The sequence below is a fragment of the Piliocolobus tephrosceles genome, chromosome 14 (genome assembly GCF_002776525.5).
Source record: "Piliocolobus tephrosceles isolate RC106 chromosome 14, ASM277652v3, whole genome shotgun sequence".
Taxonomy (NCBI): Eukaryota; Metazoa; Chordata; class Mammalia; order Primates; family Cercopithecidae; genus Piliocolobus; species Piliocolobus tephrosceles.
Genome location: NC_045447.1, coordinates 4,428,361 through 4,447,985, shown reverse-complemented (window position 1 = coordinate 4,447,985; position 19,625 = coordinate 4,428,361). Strand labels below are relative to the sequence as shown.

General features: G+C 55.2%; 1 protein-coding gene across 2 annotated transcripts in view; it reads right to left on the bottom strand.

Annotated features, from left to right (window-relative positions):
- The window catches only part of VAV2 (vav guanine nucleotide exchange factor 2), a 238,500-nt gene that overhangs the window by 63,222 nt on the left and 155,653 nt on the right, over positions 1–19,625 (bottom strand). For both annotated transcript variants that reach the window (XM_026457484.1, XM_026457483.2), the window contains exon 4: positions 13,122–13,190. In XM_026457484.1, coding sequence (XP_026313269.1) covers positions 13,122–13,190 — 69 coding nt within the window. The remainder of the gene's footprint in view (positions 1–13,121; positions 13,191–19,625) is intronic.

The following is a 19,625-nucleotide window of genomic DNA, read 5'->3' as shown; positions in this document are numbered from 1 at the left end:
GAGAAAAAAAGGGAACAGTACAGAAGTGGTTTTTTTTTTAAAATAAAATTAAATTAGGAAAATAAAATCAAACGTATTTGATTAAAAAAGTTTATAATATATAAACTTAGTAATTAAGATAAAAATCTACCAGATTGAATGGGTTTAACCAATATTTCTCCTACAACCAATTCTGCATCAGAAACAGGTTGGGTCCTTGGGACAGAGGGGACAATGGCCATCTGTCCCAATGACCTCACAGTCTAAGTGGGGAGACTGACCGGGCAGCAGCTGCATCTGAATCCTGGCACCAGGAAATTTCCCAGGTACGGAACAGATCCCAGCGGCAGATGCTACTTGGGGGTAACAAGCTCTGCCCCCCAATAGCTCCTTTCCTTTGGCCATCACTGACGTGGAAATGCCACTGCTACCTGGCTTCTTGGCAAAGGTGCCATCTCCATAAACAAGTTTCTGGCACAGGGAGGTGACACATGACCAGTCTTAGTCACCTGGAAGGCAGGTTCACTTACGTCATGACCAGCAGGCCCAGTGTACCTGAGGGCCACAGCTGTCCACTGGGAGAAAGAGAGAACCCTCAAGGTCTGTGTTGGGAGAGGGGTACACCATGAACGGGCCCTTCAGATCCACTGAGGGGTGTGAAGTCTCCTAGAAGTACGGGACAGTGACAGGGGAGGGGGTCCCATTGTGCAAGGACCCTCACCTCGGCGTTCTCACTAGACATGAGCTTGACGAAGACTCAGCTAAGACCCAGCACACGGAACCAGAGCCAGCCCCACATGACCCTCCATGCAATCCCAGAGGAGGGGCCGGGCCATCGTGGCTTCTCTCTGGACCCAGCCCACTCTCCCACAGTCCTTGAAAAGCGCCCCAAGGCCCTGCCATGTCTGCAAGTGGCTCCGGAATCTCCGTGGCACAATTATGTCACCTCCCGTAGCTATGTGGCAGGTGGCCGTGTCACACACTGACCCTTTACACATCAGTGTCCCGGCTAGAAAGAAGTGTGTGTGGAGGCTCCGTGTCATCAGAGGCTACGCTTCGTGGAAAAACTCCACACCCATGCCACACCGGAGTCTGGTCCACAGAGCTGGCCCGTCCTCATTGGAACGGGCGGGCTGCAGTGGGTCTCTTGTTGGCAGGAACTTGACACTCGCTCCTGAGCCCCTGGAGGGGAGGCGGTGAGGCAAACTAGGGTTGTCTTTGTAGACCTTCCTGTTTCTAGCCGTGTCACTGTGGGCAGGATAACCTAAGCTTCAGCTCCCCCATCTGCAACAGGAGGGGGACAGTTGCAAGGATCAGCCATCACATACAAGACCAGTAGAGGCTGAGCATACAGTAGGTGCTCAATAAGTGGGAGCGTGGCCCATCACCCCAGAGGGCGGAAGGAGGCGCTCATTCAATGAGACGGCATTGAGCACAGGGGCTGGGGCTCAACACACAGAGTGGCCAGCATTAAAAATGACAGATTTTTTTAAAACCTGGGAGACTAGAAAGTTGGACGGGCGGGTTGGTGCTGCTTTAATTTCTGCTCAGCTGTGTCGCTTTCATGGGTTTCAGGGGTCATTCTTCTCTGTCCAGTGGCCCATAAGGAGGCCCCACATGGTCAGGCAGGAATGTGGAAGCCCAGACGTGAATGGACCTCCAAGGTCAGACCCGAGCCCAAGCCCAGCTCCTTCCACCCCAGGCCAGTGACCACCCCTCCTTCCTTCCTGCCCCGTCTCATCCTCTCGCTACTGCTATTTTCTGGGAGTCAGCTGCGCTGACAGATGCTAAATCCCGACCATTATTTTTGTCCTCACAATAGCCTGAAATCTTCCAGCAGGGGCCCTGCGCACGGCTGCGGTCCTCCAGGGACAGCAAAACCTGCCACCTTCACCTTCTGCCCGAGACCCTGAGACCCCAGCCCAACAGCCTCGCCTGCCTGCCCCGATTCTGTTACAGAAAGGCAGCTGCTCAGAGGCCGTCGCCCCCGCCACCCACAGAAAATCAAAGAAAACCAACAAACTCTGCTTTCTGCCCCTGGTGAGCCTGTGTGTTTACGACGGACATAAAATAGTGCTGCTGACAGGCTCGGATGCGCCGCACTGGCCCCGGGCTGTCTGATGCCGCCAAGCAGGGTACCAAGCTGCCATTAGTGTGTTACTAGGAAACCGAGTCGGACATTTCCTGACCTCGGTCCACACCACGGGGTGCTTCATCCCCAGGGGGCTGGAGTGGGGATGGCAGAGAGAGGGCGCATCAAGCCTCTGAAGAAGCCGGCTGGGAACTGGATGGTGTGCATGTGGGGAAGGACGGATGGACAGATAGACAGACAGGCAAGAACCACTTTACACATCAGGAAGCTCGTTCTCACATGCCCTGGCAGACCCTCACCATGACCCATGAGAGAGGGAGGCCCTGCTCTTTCTACAGATGGGGAAACCAGGACTCAGAGAGGGCATGGGAGTCACCCAGCTCGCCAAGTCACGTAGGCGTGCACCTGCACAGGCTCTGGCTACTGGATTCCCGGAAGGAGATCCGTCCACGGACTGTCCCTCCTGGCCGTAACTCCCTCTTTTGGGGGGATTCTTTCTAAGCAGTAAAAGAGCCTCCCACCATCTAAAAATACTCAGGAGCCAAAAAAGAACAGCCCCTGGGGCCAGGTCACAAGGACTGGGCCCAGGGGAATGTCCCGGGCCACAACACACGGTTTCAATTCCTCTTTTGCCATGTGAAGCACGCTGTGTGATCTCCGGCAAGTCACCTACCCTCTCTGAGCCTTAATTTGTGCAACTGCAAAATGAGGGCTGGAGCACCAACCCTGAAGTGTTGTGAGGGCTGAGATGAAGCGGCAAAGCCCAGGGCCTGGCTCTCAGGGGACAGGAGCGGGGACCGTCGAACAACGTATGGACCTATGGCTCAGATCCTCCAGTACAGGAATCAGGAATGCTCTCGGAAACTTATTACCCCCAGCCCTTCCTCCTACCGCAGTGCACCAGGCCCAGGCCTAGTTAGGCGTCCTCCCTGTGCTCCACTTCCTCACAAATGACCCTTACGGAGCGTTTATCTCGGCAGTGAGAAACAAAAGCAGGAAGTCAAGGGAAAGTTGGTGGCAGAGACTGTCCTGCTGTCCTTTCTAAGCATCTGGTGAAGGTAAACTTCAATTCAGCCTGGTAGGGTTGGGGGCTACTTCTTAGAGAAGGTGACCTGTGGGCTGGGTTTTGTAGAATGAATAGGAGTTGGGCAGTCAATATAGGAGATACTATGTACATGATGGGACTTCTACGGTAAAACCCAGCATGTGACGCTTGTTCATTTTAGAGCAATATTTGTAAAGTACCACTGTGTGTCACTCAGGTCGATGCTGAATACAAGGGAAATAATGTCAAAAGGGAGAAGTCTTCCTCTTCCAGGAGAGTACCAGGAATGCGATTTAGGCGGGGAGGGACCTTCATCAGACACAACGCAGCCCCCACATTCGGGCTGCAGCCCAGCTGTCTACTCCTTCCTGGAAAATGACAAGATGAATGTGTATGTCTTTAAAGCCGCCTCTTTTGTGCCTGTCCCCTCCCTCTGCAGAGACTGCATTAAATGAGACCGGAGAGTTGGTGTGACCGCATCGGTCCTGACAGCACTCGAGTTTCACGAGGTATTAAAAATGAAAGCCCCTGGAAGTCCCAGGCCATACCTGCTCTCACACACACGGGAATGTGGAGCGGGTGGGGTGGTCACGCGTGCCTGCTCTGCGTGCGTCACAGGGCTCCCCTGCCATCTCCCACTGAGAAGGAACAAATGGCCTCTCCCTCAGTGCTGGGGGTGGGGGAGCGGGGTTGCGAGGTCACTGAAGCCCCCAGACACATGGCAGCAGGGCCTCTGGAGACAGCTGGGGCCCACTGTGGTGCCAGAGTACCAAGGGGCCAGCAAGACGTCCGAGGGGGGCAGGGAGAGCCCCTGAAAGCACGGCGCTCTCATCCCAACCAGCTGCAGCCTCCACAGCCAGCTCCACAGGGAAGTGCTGATGGCTCCGTTAACACGGGAAGTGAGGACAGGGACCCCTGTCCAGCAGTCCCGCAGCCACCTCCTGACAGGGACCGGGCTTGTCTAGACCACAAGAGCGAGAAAGGCTGGACTGCGTACACAGGATCACCTCCGAGCCAGGCCCACTGGCCCTCAGTTCCCGAAAACAGACACAGCAGAGACCCAGACACTCCTAAAACCCCAGCCCAAAGCAAGGCAGTGACTGGCCTGGCACAAGGGGCAAGAGCAGGTTTCCTAAATCACACTTTGGCAAATCCTATGCACTCTTCAAAATGAACACCTCCTCCAGGAAGCCTTCCTGCCCTCCTGGCTTGTCAGGGTCTGCCCCCAGAGGCTGCTGCTTGGATAGCACACGTGGGAGGTAGAGGAGCCTCAAGAGTGAGAAGTGCAGGGGCTCACAAGAGTCCCAGGTCCCAGGTCTGTGGGACAGGGCTCTTTTAGCCACCCCTGGGGTTAGGGAGGGTGGTCTGACAATGACCCTCGGAGAGACAGAGCTGGGCTCAAATTGCAGCTCTGCCCCCTAGTTCTGTGTGACCCTGACCAGGCGCCTGCCTCTCTCAGAGCCCAGTCTGCTTCCTGTCCAGGCAGAGGGCTCGGGGCCCCGCCTGCAGGGCTCAGTGAGACGCAACTGGAAGCATCTTGACAGAGGCACCCTCCGGGGATGCTGGCTTTATTCACTCCATTCAACCAATGCCCACAGCCAGGCCTGGCCTCACAGTCACGCCGAGCAGCAAGAGACCTCGGCAGCACTGAGGGAGCCACATGCTGCCAAGGAGAAGCCCGGGTGGGGCCAAGCACGCAGTCTTAAAGGGTCTGTTGTGCAAATGAGGCACCACGGCCAGCGGGGAGGCAGCTCCAAGCAGACGATGCCACAGTCCAGCCACGGGTGTCCTTGTCGATGAAGGACCTGGCGGGGCAAAGGCCTTTCTGTCCCAGCCGTCACCCGCCTTAAGAAACCCCACCTGTCTTCCATCCCTCCAGCCTCCCCTCCACCCCGCACGAGCCTCGGGCCACCAGGGAGGGACAGGAAGACACCTGTCAACACCTCCGCTGGGGCAGGGGGCTTCATTCTGGCCTCCTTCAGACCAGGGCAGGGTTTACGTGTGCCTGGGGCTAAGGGCTGTCTAACAGGGCTGGATTCATTGGCTTGTTTCTCGTGGGGCGGTTTCGTGGCATCTGCTTTCAAACTCGTCCCCTTTGGAAAAACAATCCTTTGGGGTGGACATAAGGCATCCCAAACCCAGCCTCTCCCAGCTCAACTTGGGCTCCACACGCAGGCGTCTTCCACAATGTGGACCTCCCAGTGAGAAGATGAACGTACGTGAGCTCAGGAGATGGTATCTAAACAAACCTCCTTTGGGAGAAGTGGGCAGGGTGAGGACAACGGCGGGGAGGGTGGGCCACAGAAGACAGTGATTTGTTCCCCACTCCTTGTCCCCCTGCAGACAAACGGTACAGCACAGAGTGGCCAAGGCCCCAGGGCAGGATCCAGTGGGAGAAGTGTGGCCTCTCCCCTCCCAGGTCACCGCCAGCAGGCAGCTCCCACTCACTCCCTGGGTAGAAAGAAGAGTCTAAACCTCCTCGACACCAGAAACTCCTTCTACATTTTATGCATCCTAAAAAATTATCCCAACGATGCTAACATGACACATTTAAAGCTGCACAGTCATTTTATGATGCAACAAAGCATGCAGCTCTACATTCGCGGATAAATTACACTCCCTGCCGTGTCACCATCACATTTGTTTAAGCCTGAAAATCACTTCAGCTCCCAGGAAAGTGAAACCAGCGTTATGCAAAGCAGGCTCCTAAATCATAAAATTGTAGATTCGTCAAGCTCAGAGGGATTCACAGACCCTCCGGGCAGATGCTTTCGTTTCAGAGACCGGGAAACTGAGGCCCTGAGTGGCATGTAACCCACCTACAGCAGCAGCCCCTTGCAAGGCAAGGAAAGGCCAGCTAGACCTCGGGCCCTGGCGACTCGCCACACTAAAGCAGCCAGCAGTCCCGGTCTCACATCCACGCCCTCAATCAAAGCCCTGGCCCCAGAATCTCCCTCCCTGCTGGCACTCAGGGGCCGCTCTCCCTTCAAGGATGCTCCCGCTCAGAGGCTCTCTGGGGAGAAGCCAGGAGGGCAAGTGGTTCCCGACAGAGCCTGGCTGTGTCTGGGATCACTCCCTCCTCATGCAGCCACTGGAGTGGTGGGGTGCCTTCCCACAGCAGCCTGTGGGGTCACAGGACCCCGCTCTGCAAACAAGGATGCTCCTGGTGAGGCATGTTTACCAGCTGGCTGTCAAACATCTAGCAGCACACCCCGGGAAGAGGATCCAGGTCCAACCACCCCTCCCCCAGCCACACAGGATCAAGCGGTTGGCCAAATAAAGCTCGGTCTCATGTCCACGTCCTTCCTCTGGCCTCTCATCTGCCCCGAGTGAGCTTTCAGATTTCTCCCGTGTCCCTTCAATTCCCCTAAGAATTCTCAGGGGCTTCTGACCTGCTGGCACCACAGGAGGGAGGGCAGAGGCAGGCGGCCTGGTCCTGCTGGGGACTCGGGTGTGCAGCCTACTTCACAGGCAAGGGCCGCCCTGCCACAGTGGCACCAGTGTCCTCGCAAGACACACTCATCATGGCACTCTGTGGCACCCAATCCGGGTGCCCTTTCCAAATCCTCCTCCATCGAGACCTGGAAGCATTCCCAGGGCCTCCCACAGACTGCAGTGGACCATGTTCAGCCTCAGTGAACAGAAAATAGGAACCAGGAACGGCTGGCTGCAGTGCCAGGAGGGAGACAGAGGGCCCCGGAACTCCAGGCCAGAGCGATCAGAGGGAAGTTTCTCGAAGCTGGAAGGAAGAAGCCACTGTGCCAGCTACCGCTGTGCCCACTGAGGCTGACCACTGAGTAGGATCATCGCCACCTACCGCTGTGCCCACTGGGGCTGACCACTGAGCACGGGCATCGCTGGCATGCAGCCACCTTCCTGGATGCCCAGCAGCGCTGCCCCCTGCAGCCAGCACAGGCTGACCCAAGGTGTCCTTCTACTGCGCGGAGAAGCACTGTCACTGCAGTGCCACCAGGTCGGGGTCACAGCAGGTGTTTCGATGTGGGCCCTGTGCCTTCCTGGGGGAAGGGTGATCCTCCCTGTGAGTCCCCGGGGAACTTCCAGAATTCCCACACCTTGCAAACACCAAGCCTTGTCCCACAATAGCACGATATACCGGACTTGCGCGGGAACAACCCTCAGCCACGCCTCCAGATGGGGAGCCTCACCTTGCCCTCCAGCCTCGCCTTCCACACCCTGCCCAGCTCCTCGTGCTGGGATACTGCCCCAGTCTTCAGCAAGCTCCTCCTTGGGTGCTGAGGTCCGGCTGTCCCCTCTTCTGAGAAGCCTTCCTTTCTTTCTGACCTAGCACTCCGCCAGCCCCACTCTGCTCCCACAGCCAACCGTCTGGTGTCTGTCACTCTTCTGTGTACAAACCTGCCTCTGGACCCCAGGCTGGGAGCCCCCCAGTGCAGGCATCTAGCCCGGGGCCCCCAAGACTTAGGCAGGAACGAGAAGGGAAGCACAGTGCCTGCCAAGGAAAAGCCATTATGCAAACGCAAGGTACTGATTATTAGAGCAATTTAAAAACAGGCCGTCCATTTGGGCTTATTTTGCTCGATAAAGCATTTTTAAGTGGCAATATTTTGTGTTAATTTTTTCAACCAGCTGCTCTTATTATTTGATTATGCATTATTCAAAGCTCTCAAAAGCGAGCTTAGAGCACTTGAGAAAGTAACTTCAGTGTTATACGTGCCCACGCAGGGGACTGGCTCCAGCTCCCAGAAAGATGTTCTGGATCCAAGACCCGTGCGACCCGGCACACAGCCACTGGCCACGTGCCATGTGTGGCTGTCCGGCTCACAACATAACAAGCTGCAGTGATCTGCGCCCAAGTGCAAGCTCCATGCCAGATCAGAGGACTCAGTGCAACAACCACAAAACGTACGCTGCCCAAGGATGATCTGTGATACTGATCACAAGGTGACCCAGATAATATTTTGAATATGCTGGGTTAAATATAAGACACATTTTTTTTTTCTTTTTTCTGAGAGATGAGGTCTTGCTCTGTCGCTCAGGCTGGAGTGTAGTGACATGATCTATGTTGCCCGGGCTAGTCTCAAACTTCTGGCCTCAAGCAATCCCAAAGTGAACTGCTGGGATTACAAGTGTAAGCCACTATGCCCAGCCTATAAAATACATTCTTAAGATTAGTTTCATTTGTCCCTTCTTATTTTTTGATGTGACTCCGCTGTAATCCCACCACACTGCCCTGAAACTGTCCTTCGGTTTCCACACTCCCCATAGGGCCTAGGTCTTGGGAGGCAGGAAATGTGTCTTCATCTTAACGTGTTTCCAGCTCCTGGTCCCAAGACTGACACACAGAGAGTGTTTAGGAACCAGCTGACGATGGAATTAAGGATGATTGTGGTGAATGAATGAAAGTATAAGGCCGGGCGCGGTGGCTCAAGCCTGTAATCCCAGCACTTTGGGAGGCTGAGGCGGGTGGATCACGAGGTCAGGAGATCGAGACCATCCTGGCTAACACGGCGAAACCCCGTCTCTACTAAAAAATACAAGAAACTAGCCGGGCGAGATGGCGGGCGCCTGTAGTCCCAGCTACTCAGGAGGCTGAGACAGGAGAATGGCGTGAACCCGGGAAGCGGAGCTTGCAGTGAGCTGAGATCCGGCCACTGCATTCCAGCCCGGGCGACAGAGCAAGACTCCGTCTCAAAAAAAAAAAAAAAAAAAAAAAAGAAAGCATACAGACACTCACACGGTGCCCCTCGCTGGTCTCTTAAAACCACATTTCCAGGTTCCCTGGGAGACAGATGCATCTGTGAGCCAGTGTTTGACTTTCCCCAAACAGTTGCAGAGTGTCTGGGGTCTGGGTAGCCAGGGGAGTCCTTTAGACATTCAAGGTGACCCTCATGTTGGGCATTTGGCTATGGGCCCAAAGCAAAGAACAGGTGCGTTCTGCTCCAAACGTCCCTTCCCTCTCCTCACTCCTGTGCCTGCTGATATGGTCTGGCTGTGTCCCCACCCAAATCTCATCTTGAATTGTAGTTCCCATAATCCCCGTGTGTTTAGGAGGGACCTGGTGGGAGGTCATTGAATCATGGAGGCGGTGACCCTCATATCCCTCATACTGTTCTCGTGATAGTGAGTGAGTTCTCACGAGATCTGATGGTTTTATAAGAGGCTTTCCCCTTTTTGCTCTGCACTTCTTGCTGCCGCCATGTGAAGAAGGGCATGTTTGCTTCCCCTTCCACCATGACTGTAAGTTTCCTGGGGCCTCCCCAGCCCTGTGGAACTGTGAGTCAACTAAACCTCTTTCCTTTCTAATTCAAGGAATCTTTCAACTATAATACTAATGCACCTGGCTTCTGATTAGACCATTTCCCCAGCTCTAGCCTTGAAAATTAACAATTACATTCTCTCCCCAAGTAGGATCCAAGTAAGAAATGGCATGCGTTTGTGTCTTGTAAATTGCCATAATGGCTAAATATCCACACCAAGTCCACAGAGAAAGGCTAGGACATCTTGCCTTTCAGTGAAAGGAGGAGGGGGGAAAACAACATAAAAAATTTATTAAACTCGAGCCACCGGGACCAAATCGCAAGTTAAAGATTCAGATGCATTCCCCTTCCTTAGAACTGATGATTTACGTTTGCAATAACTGCAGTCATAAAGAGCTCATTGGATTAAGGAGGCTCAGTCTTAATGTCAGGGAATAACATTACTGGACGATGTAAAGCCACATGTTCCTGGAGTTGCTTTTCTGGGTGAGAGGAATTCCACCTTGCATTTTGGTTCAAGAGATCAGTCACAATCAGGATGGGTAGAGAAAGATGGAAAATGGGCAACCCAGCCAGGTGCAGTGGCTCACGCCTGTAATCCCAGCACTTTGGGAGGCCGAGGTGGGTGGATCAACTGAGGGCAGGAGCCCAAGACCAGCCTGGCCAACATGGTGAAACCTTGTCTCTACTAAAAATATAAAAACTAGCTGGGCGTGGTGGCGCATGCCTGTAATCCCAGCTACTCGGGAGGCTGAGGCAGGAGAATCATTTGAACCCAGGAGGTGGAGGTTGCAGTGAGCTGAGATCACGCCACTGCATTCCAGCCTGGGTGACAAGAGCAAAACTCCATCTCAAAAAAAAGAAAAAAAGAAAGAAAAAGAAAATGAGCAACCTGGGATCTAGCCTGACTCTCCAGGCAAAAATCCTCAAAATTGAATGTGCACTATAAACCAGCAGGGGCAGGCCTGGCAATGTGGGGGCTGTAGTTCAGGGAGTGTCCAGGGCTTAACACCCAGGAGGTTCCTATGGAGTGGGCATTTCATGCCAGTCCCTGGCCACACAAGGCCAATGTGGTCCCCATCATCCCGGAGCTCTCCTGTGCTGACTGTCCAGAAACACTGAGGGATGTTTCTGGAGAGCACAGAACCCCAACCTCAGGCTGGTAACTTAGGAGAAACAGCAGGTCAGGAACTTGCCCTCACACAGGCCAGGAGCTCCCCAGGCTCTGGGGGGCACAGGCTCCGTGTGGTGGGGGGTTAGGGTCAAATCGTGGCTCTGCCACTTACTAGCTGGATGACATGGGTCAGTGGTGTCCCCTCTCTGGGCCTAGTTTCCTTATCTATAAAATGAGGACAACCACAGAACAGACCTCACAGAGCAACTGAGGGTGGGGGATGCGAGGTAATGAAGCCCAGTAGTGCCCAGCCCCAAAAAAGCTCGTAAGCACCATCCACTGTTGCTGTCATTGTCATGTGGGTACAGGCGTCCTACCACGTGCAGAACGCTTGCCTTGCTAGGGCTGGACCAGGAGAGGACAGGAAGAAGACACAGGGTCTGACCCTCTGATAGGCAGGGGACAGGCATTTAACTCCCTAATCACGGTGCACCCCTTGGACAGCGCAGAGGCCCAACAGAGGCATGGGGGCTGAGGGGGCGCTGGCCAGGATGGCGCGCTAGCCAGGATGGCGCACAAGAGGCTTCACACAGTGGGAGACACCTTGGCCTGGACGTGGCAGAGAAGGATTTCCAAGGCACAAAATGCTGGAAAGGGTACGGGGGGTATGGTTCCAACTCTGCATAGCAAGTAAGGTGGCTGCAGACTCTGCTGGGGGCTGGGGCCTTATCCTTCAGGGACTTCCCTCTGGCCATGCCACCAGCCAGAAGCCCTGTCCCATCTGAGCCTCAGTTTCCTCCCCCCTTACAGGGTTGAGATGGACAGTCCCTCAGTCAGTCTCAGGAGCCTGCATGCTGCAGTGAGCAGTTTTGGGAATTTTCTTTCTTTTTTTTTTTTCTCCCAGACGGAGTTTCACTCTTGTCGCCCAGGCTGGAGTGCGGTGGTGTGATCTTGGCTCACTGTAACCTCTGCCTCCTGAGTTCAAGTGACTCTCCTGCCTCAGCCTCCCAAGTAACTGGGATTACAGGTGTCCACCATTACACCCCGCTAATTTTTGTATTTTTAGTATAGACAGGGTTTCACCATGTTAGCCAGACTGGTCTCCGACTCCTGACCTCAGGTGATCCGCCCGCCTCAGCCTCCCAAAAAAGTGCTGGGATTCCAGGAGTGAGCAGTTGCTTTGTGGAATTTTCGAAGTCTCCCTCAGATTCCTGAGGCTGGTCAGGGTGGACAGTGGCCTCCAGGTGGGTGCCCCAGGCCTGGTTGTGACCTGCGTGGCCCCTGTGCCCCCCTCTCCCCTTCAGGATGCTCTACAACCCTCAGACCCACGTGGGGCCGACCAGATGTCTGGAGGATCTCTGGGAGTCCGACCAGTGGGATTTCCCCAGGACCCCGTGGCCAGCCCAGCATCAAAGGAACGGGCTGATGGCAGCTACTCCAGCTGGTGGGTGAGGAATTTCTTCACAGAAATGCATGAGACTGGGCCACCAGCGTGGCGCTGTGTGCTGATTTGGGGATGACTTGAATTGTGTCTATAGACAGGGATCCTGTGGGAAGTATTTTCCTGGGCTCTGCAACCTAAAGGCAGCTCTGGATGTGGGCTGAGCAGTAAGACAGGCAAAGCTCCAGCCTACACAGCAGGTGCGCAGCACACGCGGCTCCCCCTCTTACTCCTCTCTTGGTTGCCATTCTCAGTCTGTGCTCCAAAATGAAGGGAGAGAGAAACCCTAAGAGTCTTCCCAGAAGAAACTGTGGTTGAGCTAAGAACACAGAAGCTGCTGTCAAACAGTTCCAGAGGTCCCCAGGCAGCAAGGAAGCCCGAAGGCACCATCTCCCGGTGGCCTGGGAGGGCGGTGGATGAGCCAGGCTGTGAGCCCCCAGCAAGGATGCTAGGTCTCAGCCTGGGTCCCTCACCTGCAGGTGAGGCCCCTTCCTCCTACCCTCCTACCTCCCTCCTCCCGGAGCGGGTCACGTGATCCCACCCCGGTCACAGATTCCCACGGGTCCCAGTGGGGCTGCAGCCCTGGTGCAGTGGCCAGGCTTGGGCAGTGCCTGGGTGGAGCAGAGGCCTCTCAGAGGGAGGAATGAAGTGGACACAGAAAAGAGCAGAGGCGGGTCCACTGAGGCAGGGCAGTATCTGCTGGGCCACGTGTCAACCCCGAGCCCACATATTCCTGTGCCCTGAGTCTGCGCTCCAGGGGCCTCTGCTTCTGGTAGCACCGCTCCCTCCTCACGATACGGCATCCCAAGACCCGGCTTGGGGAGCATGGCCAGGCCCCCTTTTGAGCAGGCCCCCTCTCTGCCTCACAGCTTCGTAGAGACAAGCCCTCATGGAGGACCCTGCTAGGGCAACAGGCCAACACCTGGGCCAGCCATTAGACTAGCTTGGCAGCCTTCTAGAATGTACAAGGGGTGTGAAAATCTGCTCATCTCTGAGGCCTCTCAGATGCATGCCTTCCCACTCAGCATGGCAGCCCACGCCATGATCCATCATGAGGAGACACCCCGGTCTCCTCATGAGCCAGGGCCAGCTCTGCCTGCACTGTGGCTGCCATGTTTCCTGTTGACTCCCTGGACACCACCAGGAACCTCCCCTCCCCTCCCTCCTTCCCTCCTCCCGTCTTCCCATCCCTCCTCCCATCCTCCCCGCCTTACTCAGCCAGCTCCTCCAGGCTGCGGTAGACGTCATCGTCATTCTCTGTGGTCTCCTCTGAGGGAAAAGGCCTGCGGAAGAGAAGGCGAGAGGGACGTGAGCAGGTCCCGGCACTGCCGGCCAGTGGGACACCTGCCGGACGCCACAGCAGAGCCCAGTGTGGCCCAGCCAGGAGCAAAGGGGCTCTTGTCCATTCTCTGGAAGGACACGGGGTGCACGGACCCTGATCGGAGTCACAGAATGAGCCAACTGGGCCGTAGGGCAAGAGGAGACCCATGCCCAGCTCGCCAGGGGGCAAAGAATGTGTCACGTGCACTCCGGGCTCTGGGTGTCCAGTGGGCAGATGAGAGACCCAGGTCAGGGCTGCAGAAGGCGTTCATCTGCCCGGCGACCTGCCTTCCCCTTTACCTGCACTCCCACTTCCAGGGGGTTCACAGTGGAGAGGAGGCTCCTCGCATACCTCCCGGTGGGCAGGTGGGAGGGCTGCCAGCTCAGTCCCCGCAGGAGAGGAAGCAGGAGGGGACTCCAGAAGGGAGGGGTGAGTTCTGAGGCACCGAGGATAGGGGCTCACCTACCCCACCCACCAGCCCCTGGCTTGAGGTCAGGAAGAGAGTCCCGAAAATGAAAAGCCCTCGGAACCTTTGCACGGATCTGCAGCCTCCCCTCCTACAAAGGGAGCAGGAGCCCCATGGGCACTCCCCAGAAGGAACGTGGCACTGATCTCCCTCCCCATCATCCCCCAAGACGCCCCAGCCCTGGTGCCTTTCTTTAGTTCAGGATGATATATATATATGTATGTATATACATACACATATATATATAAACTTTAATCATCTGGGCTCTTCTTGAGTCTCATTCTTGTGGAACTCTCATGCATATGTATATAATTATAATTGTTTTTCTGCTGTTCATCTGTCTTATGTCAATTCAATTCATAAACCCGCCCAAGAACCTGGAGGGGTGGAAGGAAGCGGTTTTCCTCCCCCAGGACCCAAAGCATCGCTCTGCTCCGTCCTCTGCAGACAGACAGATGGGTGTAGCCCCGAGTCTACAGGCCTCCCTGCACAAGGCGAGCCTGGGCCAGCACAGGCCAACCACTCAGAGCTGAAATGCCAGGCCAGCCTCGGGGAGGGGGCAGAGGAGGAGGGGAGGGGCGGTGGGATGGAGGAGAGGCAGATCAAACATCCAGAAGAGGGGGCTGCAGCTGGTTCAACGCTATGGGCCAAATCCACTCATCTCCAGAGGAGACCTGAAAGGCCCCTTAATTAAACCAAATATCCCCGTGTAGCCCCCGGGTGCGTGTTCTGGTAGGAAACCTGTCACTAAGGATGGGACGGGGGATCCCAGCGGGGGGCTGCCTGGGCCCAGATGCCAGCTGGGATTGCTTCCTTGCCTGGGGTCAGGCTGACATTTGCTCAGCCCGAGATCCAGCAGGGATGCAGTCCATCCTGGCAGCCCTGCCCCACCTGGAGGCTGGGGGCCTGTGCTCCTGCGGGAGGGGCGGGGGGAGTCCACTGAGCTGTGAGCTGGAGGCCTGGGTCCTACCTGTCTCTGTCACAGACCTGCAGGGACTAGGTCTCAGGTCAGAGGTTCCCAAGCCACACCCACCAGGCCATTGGTCAGCGTGCCCCTGTGGCTTCCTGGTAAAAGCCCGTGTCCAAGGGGGCAGCATGGCCAGGCCTGACCTCTGCATGGGTGAGCTCGGTTCTCTCCTCCAGCCACTCTCCCTCCTTCCACCCATCACCATACAGCCACATACCCCAGTGGAGGTGCGTGTCCCAGGTCATGGGCAGAGCTGAGGCTGCCACGACATCCTCCCCACCAGGGCTCTGTTGCTGACACAGCACCATTCACGGCCAAGAAGCCCCTCAAGGAATCCATCTCCTCCCGTGATATGCAGAGCCCCGGGCTGACACAGACCCCGTGCAGGTGATGGGGGTGGGACTGAGAAGCCACAACCTAGAGGGACCGGCCCACACGCGGGTGACCCCGGAAAGCACAGGAGCACGTGGGGGACCAGGAGCCAGGGAGGCTCTGCCAGGCTGAGATGTGGCTTCAGGACCCAGAGGTGGAGGCTTCTTTTCCTTCAGCATGAAACCCTGCTGCCAGGACCGGCCCTGGGCCGTCCCGCTCCCATGCCAGCCCCTCGCTTACGTCCAGCCATCCCTGTCTCCGACCTCATCAGTCATTTCTGCTTTTTCGACATTTTCACCGATGATTGGTAAGACTTCCATAATAAAGAAAAACAGAATCAAAATTCTCATTATGAAAACGTGTCCTCATCGTAAGTAAATATTTTAAACCCCACTCCTCTCCTATAGAAGTATGTTATGTAAAAAATGACATCGTGGCAAAGTACGAACGTGCTTTCTCACGCAGAATGTAGAGAGGGAAGAGAAAATACCAAACTCCTGAGGTTGTGCTCTTGTTCAAATTTGATCACAGAGTGTGGGCGACAGTTTAGGGAAACGGGGCATCCCATGGAATCCTGGATTAGCAACAGGACGGCCATTCGGGGACTGTACTTTCAGAACCCGCCCTGCTAAGCCAACCGAGAGATGCATTCACACTTGGAAGGAAACGCACCCTAACGGTGAGTGAGCACACACACCTGCCTCTCACTCTTCCCGTGCCCAGGCAGACATCACTCATCAATCAAAGGTCTCCTATCCCTGAAGCACAGCGTTCTTAACACAGGGCTCTACTCCTCCATCAGTCCTGGGACTCAGACAGAACCCACCTGCCCTGCCAGGAGAGCTGAGCCCGGGGCAGCGAAGGAGAGGAAAAGCTTTGGAGCTCGGCTAACCCAGGTGTGAACCCCAGGCCCATCCTCTGCTCCCTGGGACCTTGGACAAGCTACTAAACCTCTCTGAGTGTCCTTCTTCTCCCCCTGGAAAATGGAAGTAATAGTGTCTTCTCAGAGGGCTGCTGGGAAGAGCAGCTGTAGGACGGCAGAATGCTCTGGACTTAGTGGGGTCCAACAACGGCAGCTGCGATTTAGTGTTTCTAGTATCATCCTCACTCAGGGCACTTTCCAATGTCCAAGAAAACTGCCTTCGGAAGCCTCGTCAGGAAGCCCCACCTGCCATGATGATTTCGGATTCTTGTTTCCTAACACAGAAAGTGAGAGCCCACTAAAATAAGGCACAACAGTCATTTCAAAACCCTTTGTCGGCCAGGTGCAGGGGCTCACGCCTGTAATCCCTGGACTTCGGGAGGCCCGAGGCGGGTGGATCACTTGAGGTCTAGAGTTCGAGACCAACCTGACCAATATGGTGAAACCCCATCTCTACTAAAAATACAAAAAAATTAGCCAGGCGTGGTGGTGCGCACCGGTAATCCCAGCTACTCAGGAGGCTGAGGCAGGAGAATCACTTGAACCTGGGAGGCGAAAGTTGCAGTGAGTCGAGATTGCACCACTTCACTCCAGCCTGGGTGACAGAGTGAGACTCCATCTCAAAAAAAATAAATTGAAAAAAAAAAAAAAAACCTTTTGTCTTTCAAAAAACCTGACCTTGAGCTGTGAGCTGTGGTTGTTGTAAATTTCTCTTCCCTGCATCTCATTCGGTGTCTTGTTCAACCCCTCCCGTCATCTCCTTTACCTGCCCGACCCAGAGGAGATAAAGCAGGAATGTTAAAGTCCAAAGAATTATACTGCTGCCCGTAAAATCTTTACTACTTTTACTCTAAGATCCCTATTTGAGGCCACAAATCCCCTTGAGAATGGAACTGCAAATCCAATTAATTTCTGCCACAGCCCAACAAAGGCTCTGCCAGGAGGGGAAGAGCAGAAGAGCAGGAGAGGGAGGCAGCCTGTCAGGGACCACGCGGGGCCTCAGTGCCCGGCCGCTGGGGCAGGAATACGCGGGAGACTAGAGGAGGTTTCACCAGGTCCCGCTCCCCTTTCACTCCACTCCCCCCACACCCCTCACACCCACGCTGACTCTGGCCTTTGCACCTGCTCTGCTGTCTGCCTTCAGTCCCCTGCCCTCCCACCATTCACCCAAGTGCTAGCATCCTTCAGAGCTGAACCCTACCGCGTGTGGGAAGACTCGATCAGTCTCTCAGCCTGGGTTGGCCTCTGCCTAGCACAGTGCCTGGCGCTAGAAAGGCATGGATGAGTACATGGATGGATGGGTGGATGGGTGGATAGATGCGGGGGATGGATGGTTGGCTGGCTGGCTGAGTGGGTGCCTGGGTGTGTGGGTGGATGGGTGAGTGGATGGGTGGATGAATGGATTGGTGGGTAAGTGGGTGGGTGGGTGGACAGATGGATGGATGGGTGGGTGGGTGGATGGACGGGTGGGTGGGTAAGTGGGTGGGTGGATGGGTGGGTGGGTGGATGGGTGGGTGAGTAGATGGATGAATGGATGGGTGGGTGAGTGGGTGGATGGATGGATGAATGGATGCATGGATGGATGGGTGAGTAGATGAATAAATGGATGTGTGGGTGGGTGGGTGGATGGATGAACAGATAGATGAACAGATGCACGAATGGATGGATGGGCGGGTGGTTGGATGAACTGATACATGGGTGGATGGATGGATGGATGGATGGATGGATGGATGGATGGATGGATGAGTAGCTAGATGGGTAAATGGCTAGGTTGGTGGGATGGGTAGATAAGTGATGGGTGAGTGGGTAAGTAAGTGGGTGGAAAGACAGATAAATGGGTTGTCGGGTGGCTGGATTCATGAGTGCATGGATGGATGTCTGGGAGGACAGGTGGATGAGAGAGAAGTTGGACTTTGTGGGTTGATAAGACAGATGGATGAGTGGATGGATGAACAAATGAGAGGGTTGGTGGGTGGGATTAGTGGGTGATGGAAAAGTAGACAGAAGAGTGGGTGTCAGATATTCTCAGGCTGCTCTTGACCCCCTGAAATGGCAGCCTCAAATTAGATCCAAGAAAGCACTTTTTAAAATTTTTATTTATTTATTTATTTTGTTTTTGAGATGGAGTCTCGCTCTGTCAACCAGGCTGGAGTGCAATGGTGCAATCTCGGCTCACTGCAACCTCTACCTCCTGGGTTCATCCCATTCTCCTCCCTCAGCCTCCCGAGTAGCTGGGACTATAGGTGCCCGCCACCACACCTGGCTAATTTTTTGTATTTTTAGTAGAGACGGGGTTTCACCGTGTTAGTCAGGATGGTCTCGATCTCCTGGCCTCATGACCCACCTGCCTCGGCCTCCCAAAGTGCTAAGATTACAGGCGTGAGCCACTGCGCCCGGCCCCTTCTTTTTTTTTTTTTTTTTAGGAGGAGTCTCACACTGGTGCCCAGGCTGGAGTGCAATGGCGTGATCTTGGCTCACTGCAACCTCTGCCTCCCGGGTTCAAGCGATTCTCCTGCCTCAGCCTCGCAAGTAGCTGGGAATACAGGCGCCCACTAGCACGCCCAGCTAATTTTTTGTATTTTTAGTAGAGATGGGGTTTCACCATGTTGTCCAGGCTGGTCTCAAACTCCTGACCTCGTGATCCGCCTGCCTCGGCCTCGGAAAGTGCTGGGATTACAGGTGTGAGCCACTGCGCCCAGCCTATACAAGGAGGCATTTTCATGGAAAGCTTGTAAGAGATCACAGAGGTATTCAAGTCACCCCTCAGTAGCGACTTTGTAACACTGACCTTGATTAAACAGTGGGACACACATTTGCACAGAGAATGTCTGAGCAGAGTTTCTGGGGCCACATCCCAGTTGTAACTTAAAGCCCAGTGTGGGTGGGTCAGGTGGAGACTGTGATCATTTTGCAACAAGGCCTAGCTCCACCCCCCAACTCCCCTCCCGACCCCCAAGGCCATCTTCAGGCACCAGCTGATTTTCCTTCCCGCAGTTCCCCAGTGCCCCTTACCCACGCCTTGCCCTGTAGTGTTGCCTTTAAGAGCAGGGAATGAGAAGCAGACAAGGCCAACCCGAGCCTATCCAGAAGTTGTCCTGAGAGCAGTCATCCTGGTTCCCCAGGAGTGGCTGCATCCCTCTCCTCCCACCAGAGCCTTCCTGAGCCTGCATTTCCTTGCGCCTGGCTTCGGGAAGCGGAGTTTCCCACTGCACCACGGAGGGGACGAAGCGGATGTCCGCACAGGAAGCAGAGAAGCCACAAGTGCCGAGTGCAGAGAAATCCCCAGCAGAGCCTGCCGTTGGGCAGCAGCCGCTCCTCCCAAACAACCCGTCCAATCCCACTCCCCAAGCTTCCTCAGCACCCACTCCCCACTCCTGCCCCTGAGCCACTGCTTGCTCAAGGAGCTCCCCCAGCCCTCAATAGGCCTCCGCAGTTAGCTCAATTCTGGGCAGGACAATCACAGTTCCAGTGCTACGGCCAGTGCTACGGCCAGATGAGTCACCAGCCAGAGACACAGACCGGGAAACAGAACACCCCACGGGGTGCCCAAATCCAAACCCCGAAGAAAGAGCTGAGGAAACATAGCTCCTGCTTCCAAAGAGCTGTACAGATGGGGTTTCACTATGTTGTCCAGGCTGGTCTCAAACTCCTGACCTCGTGATCCGCCTGC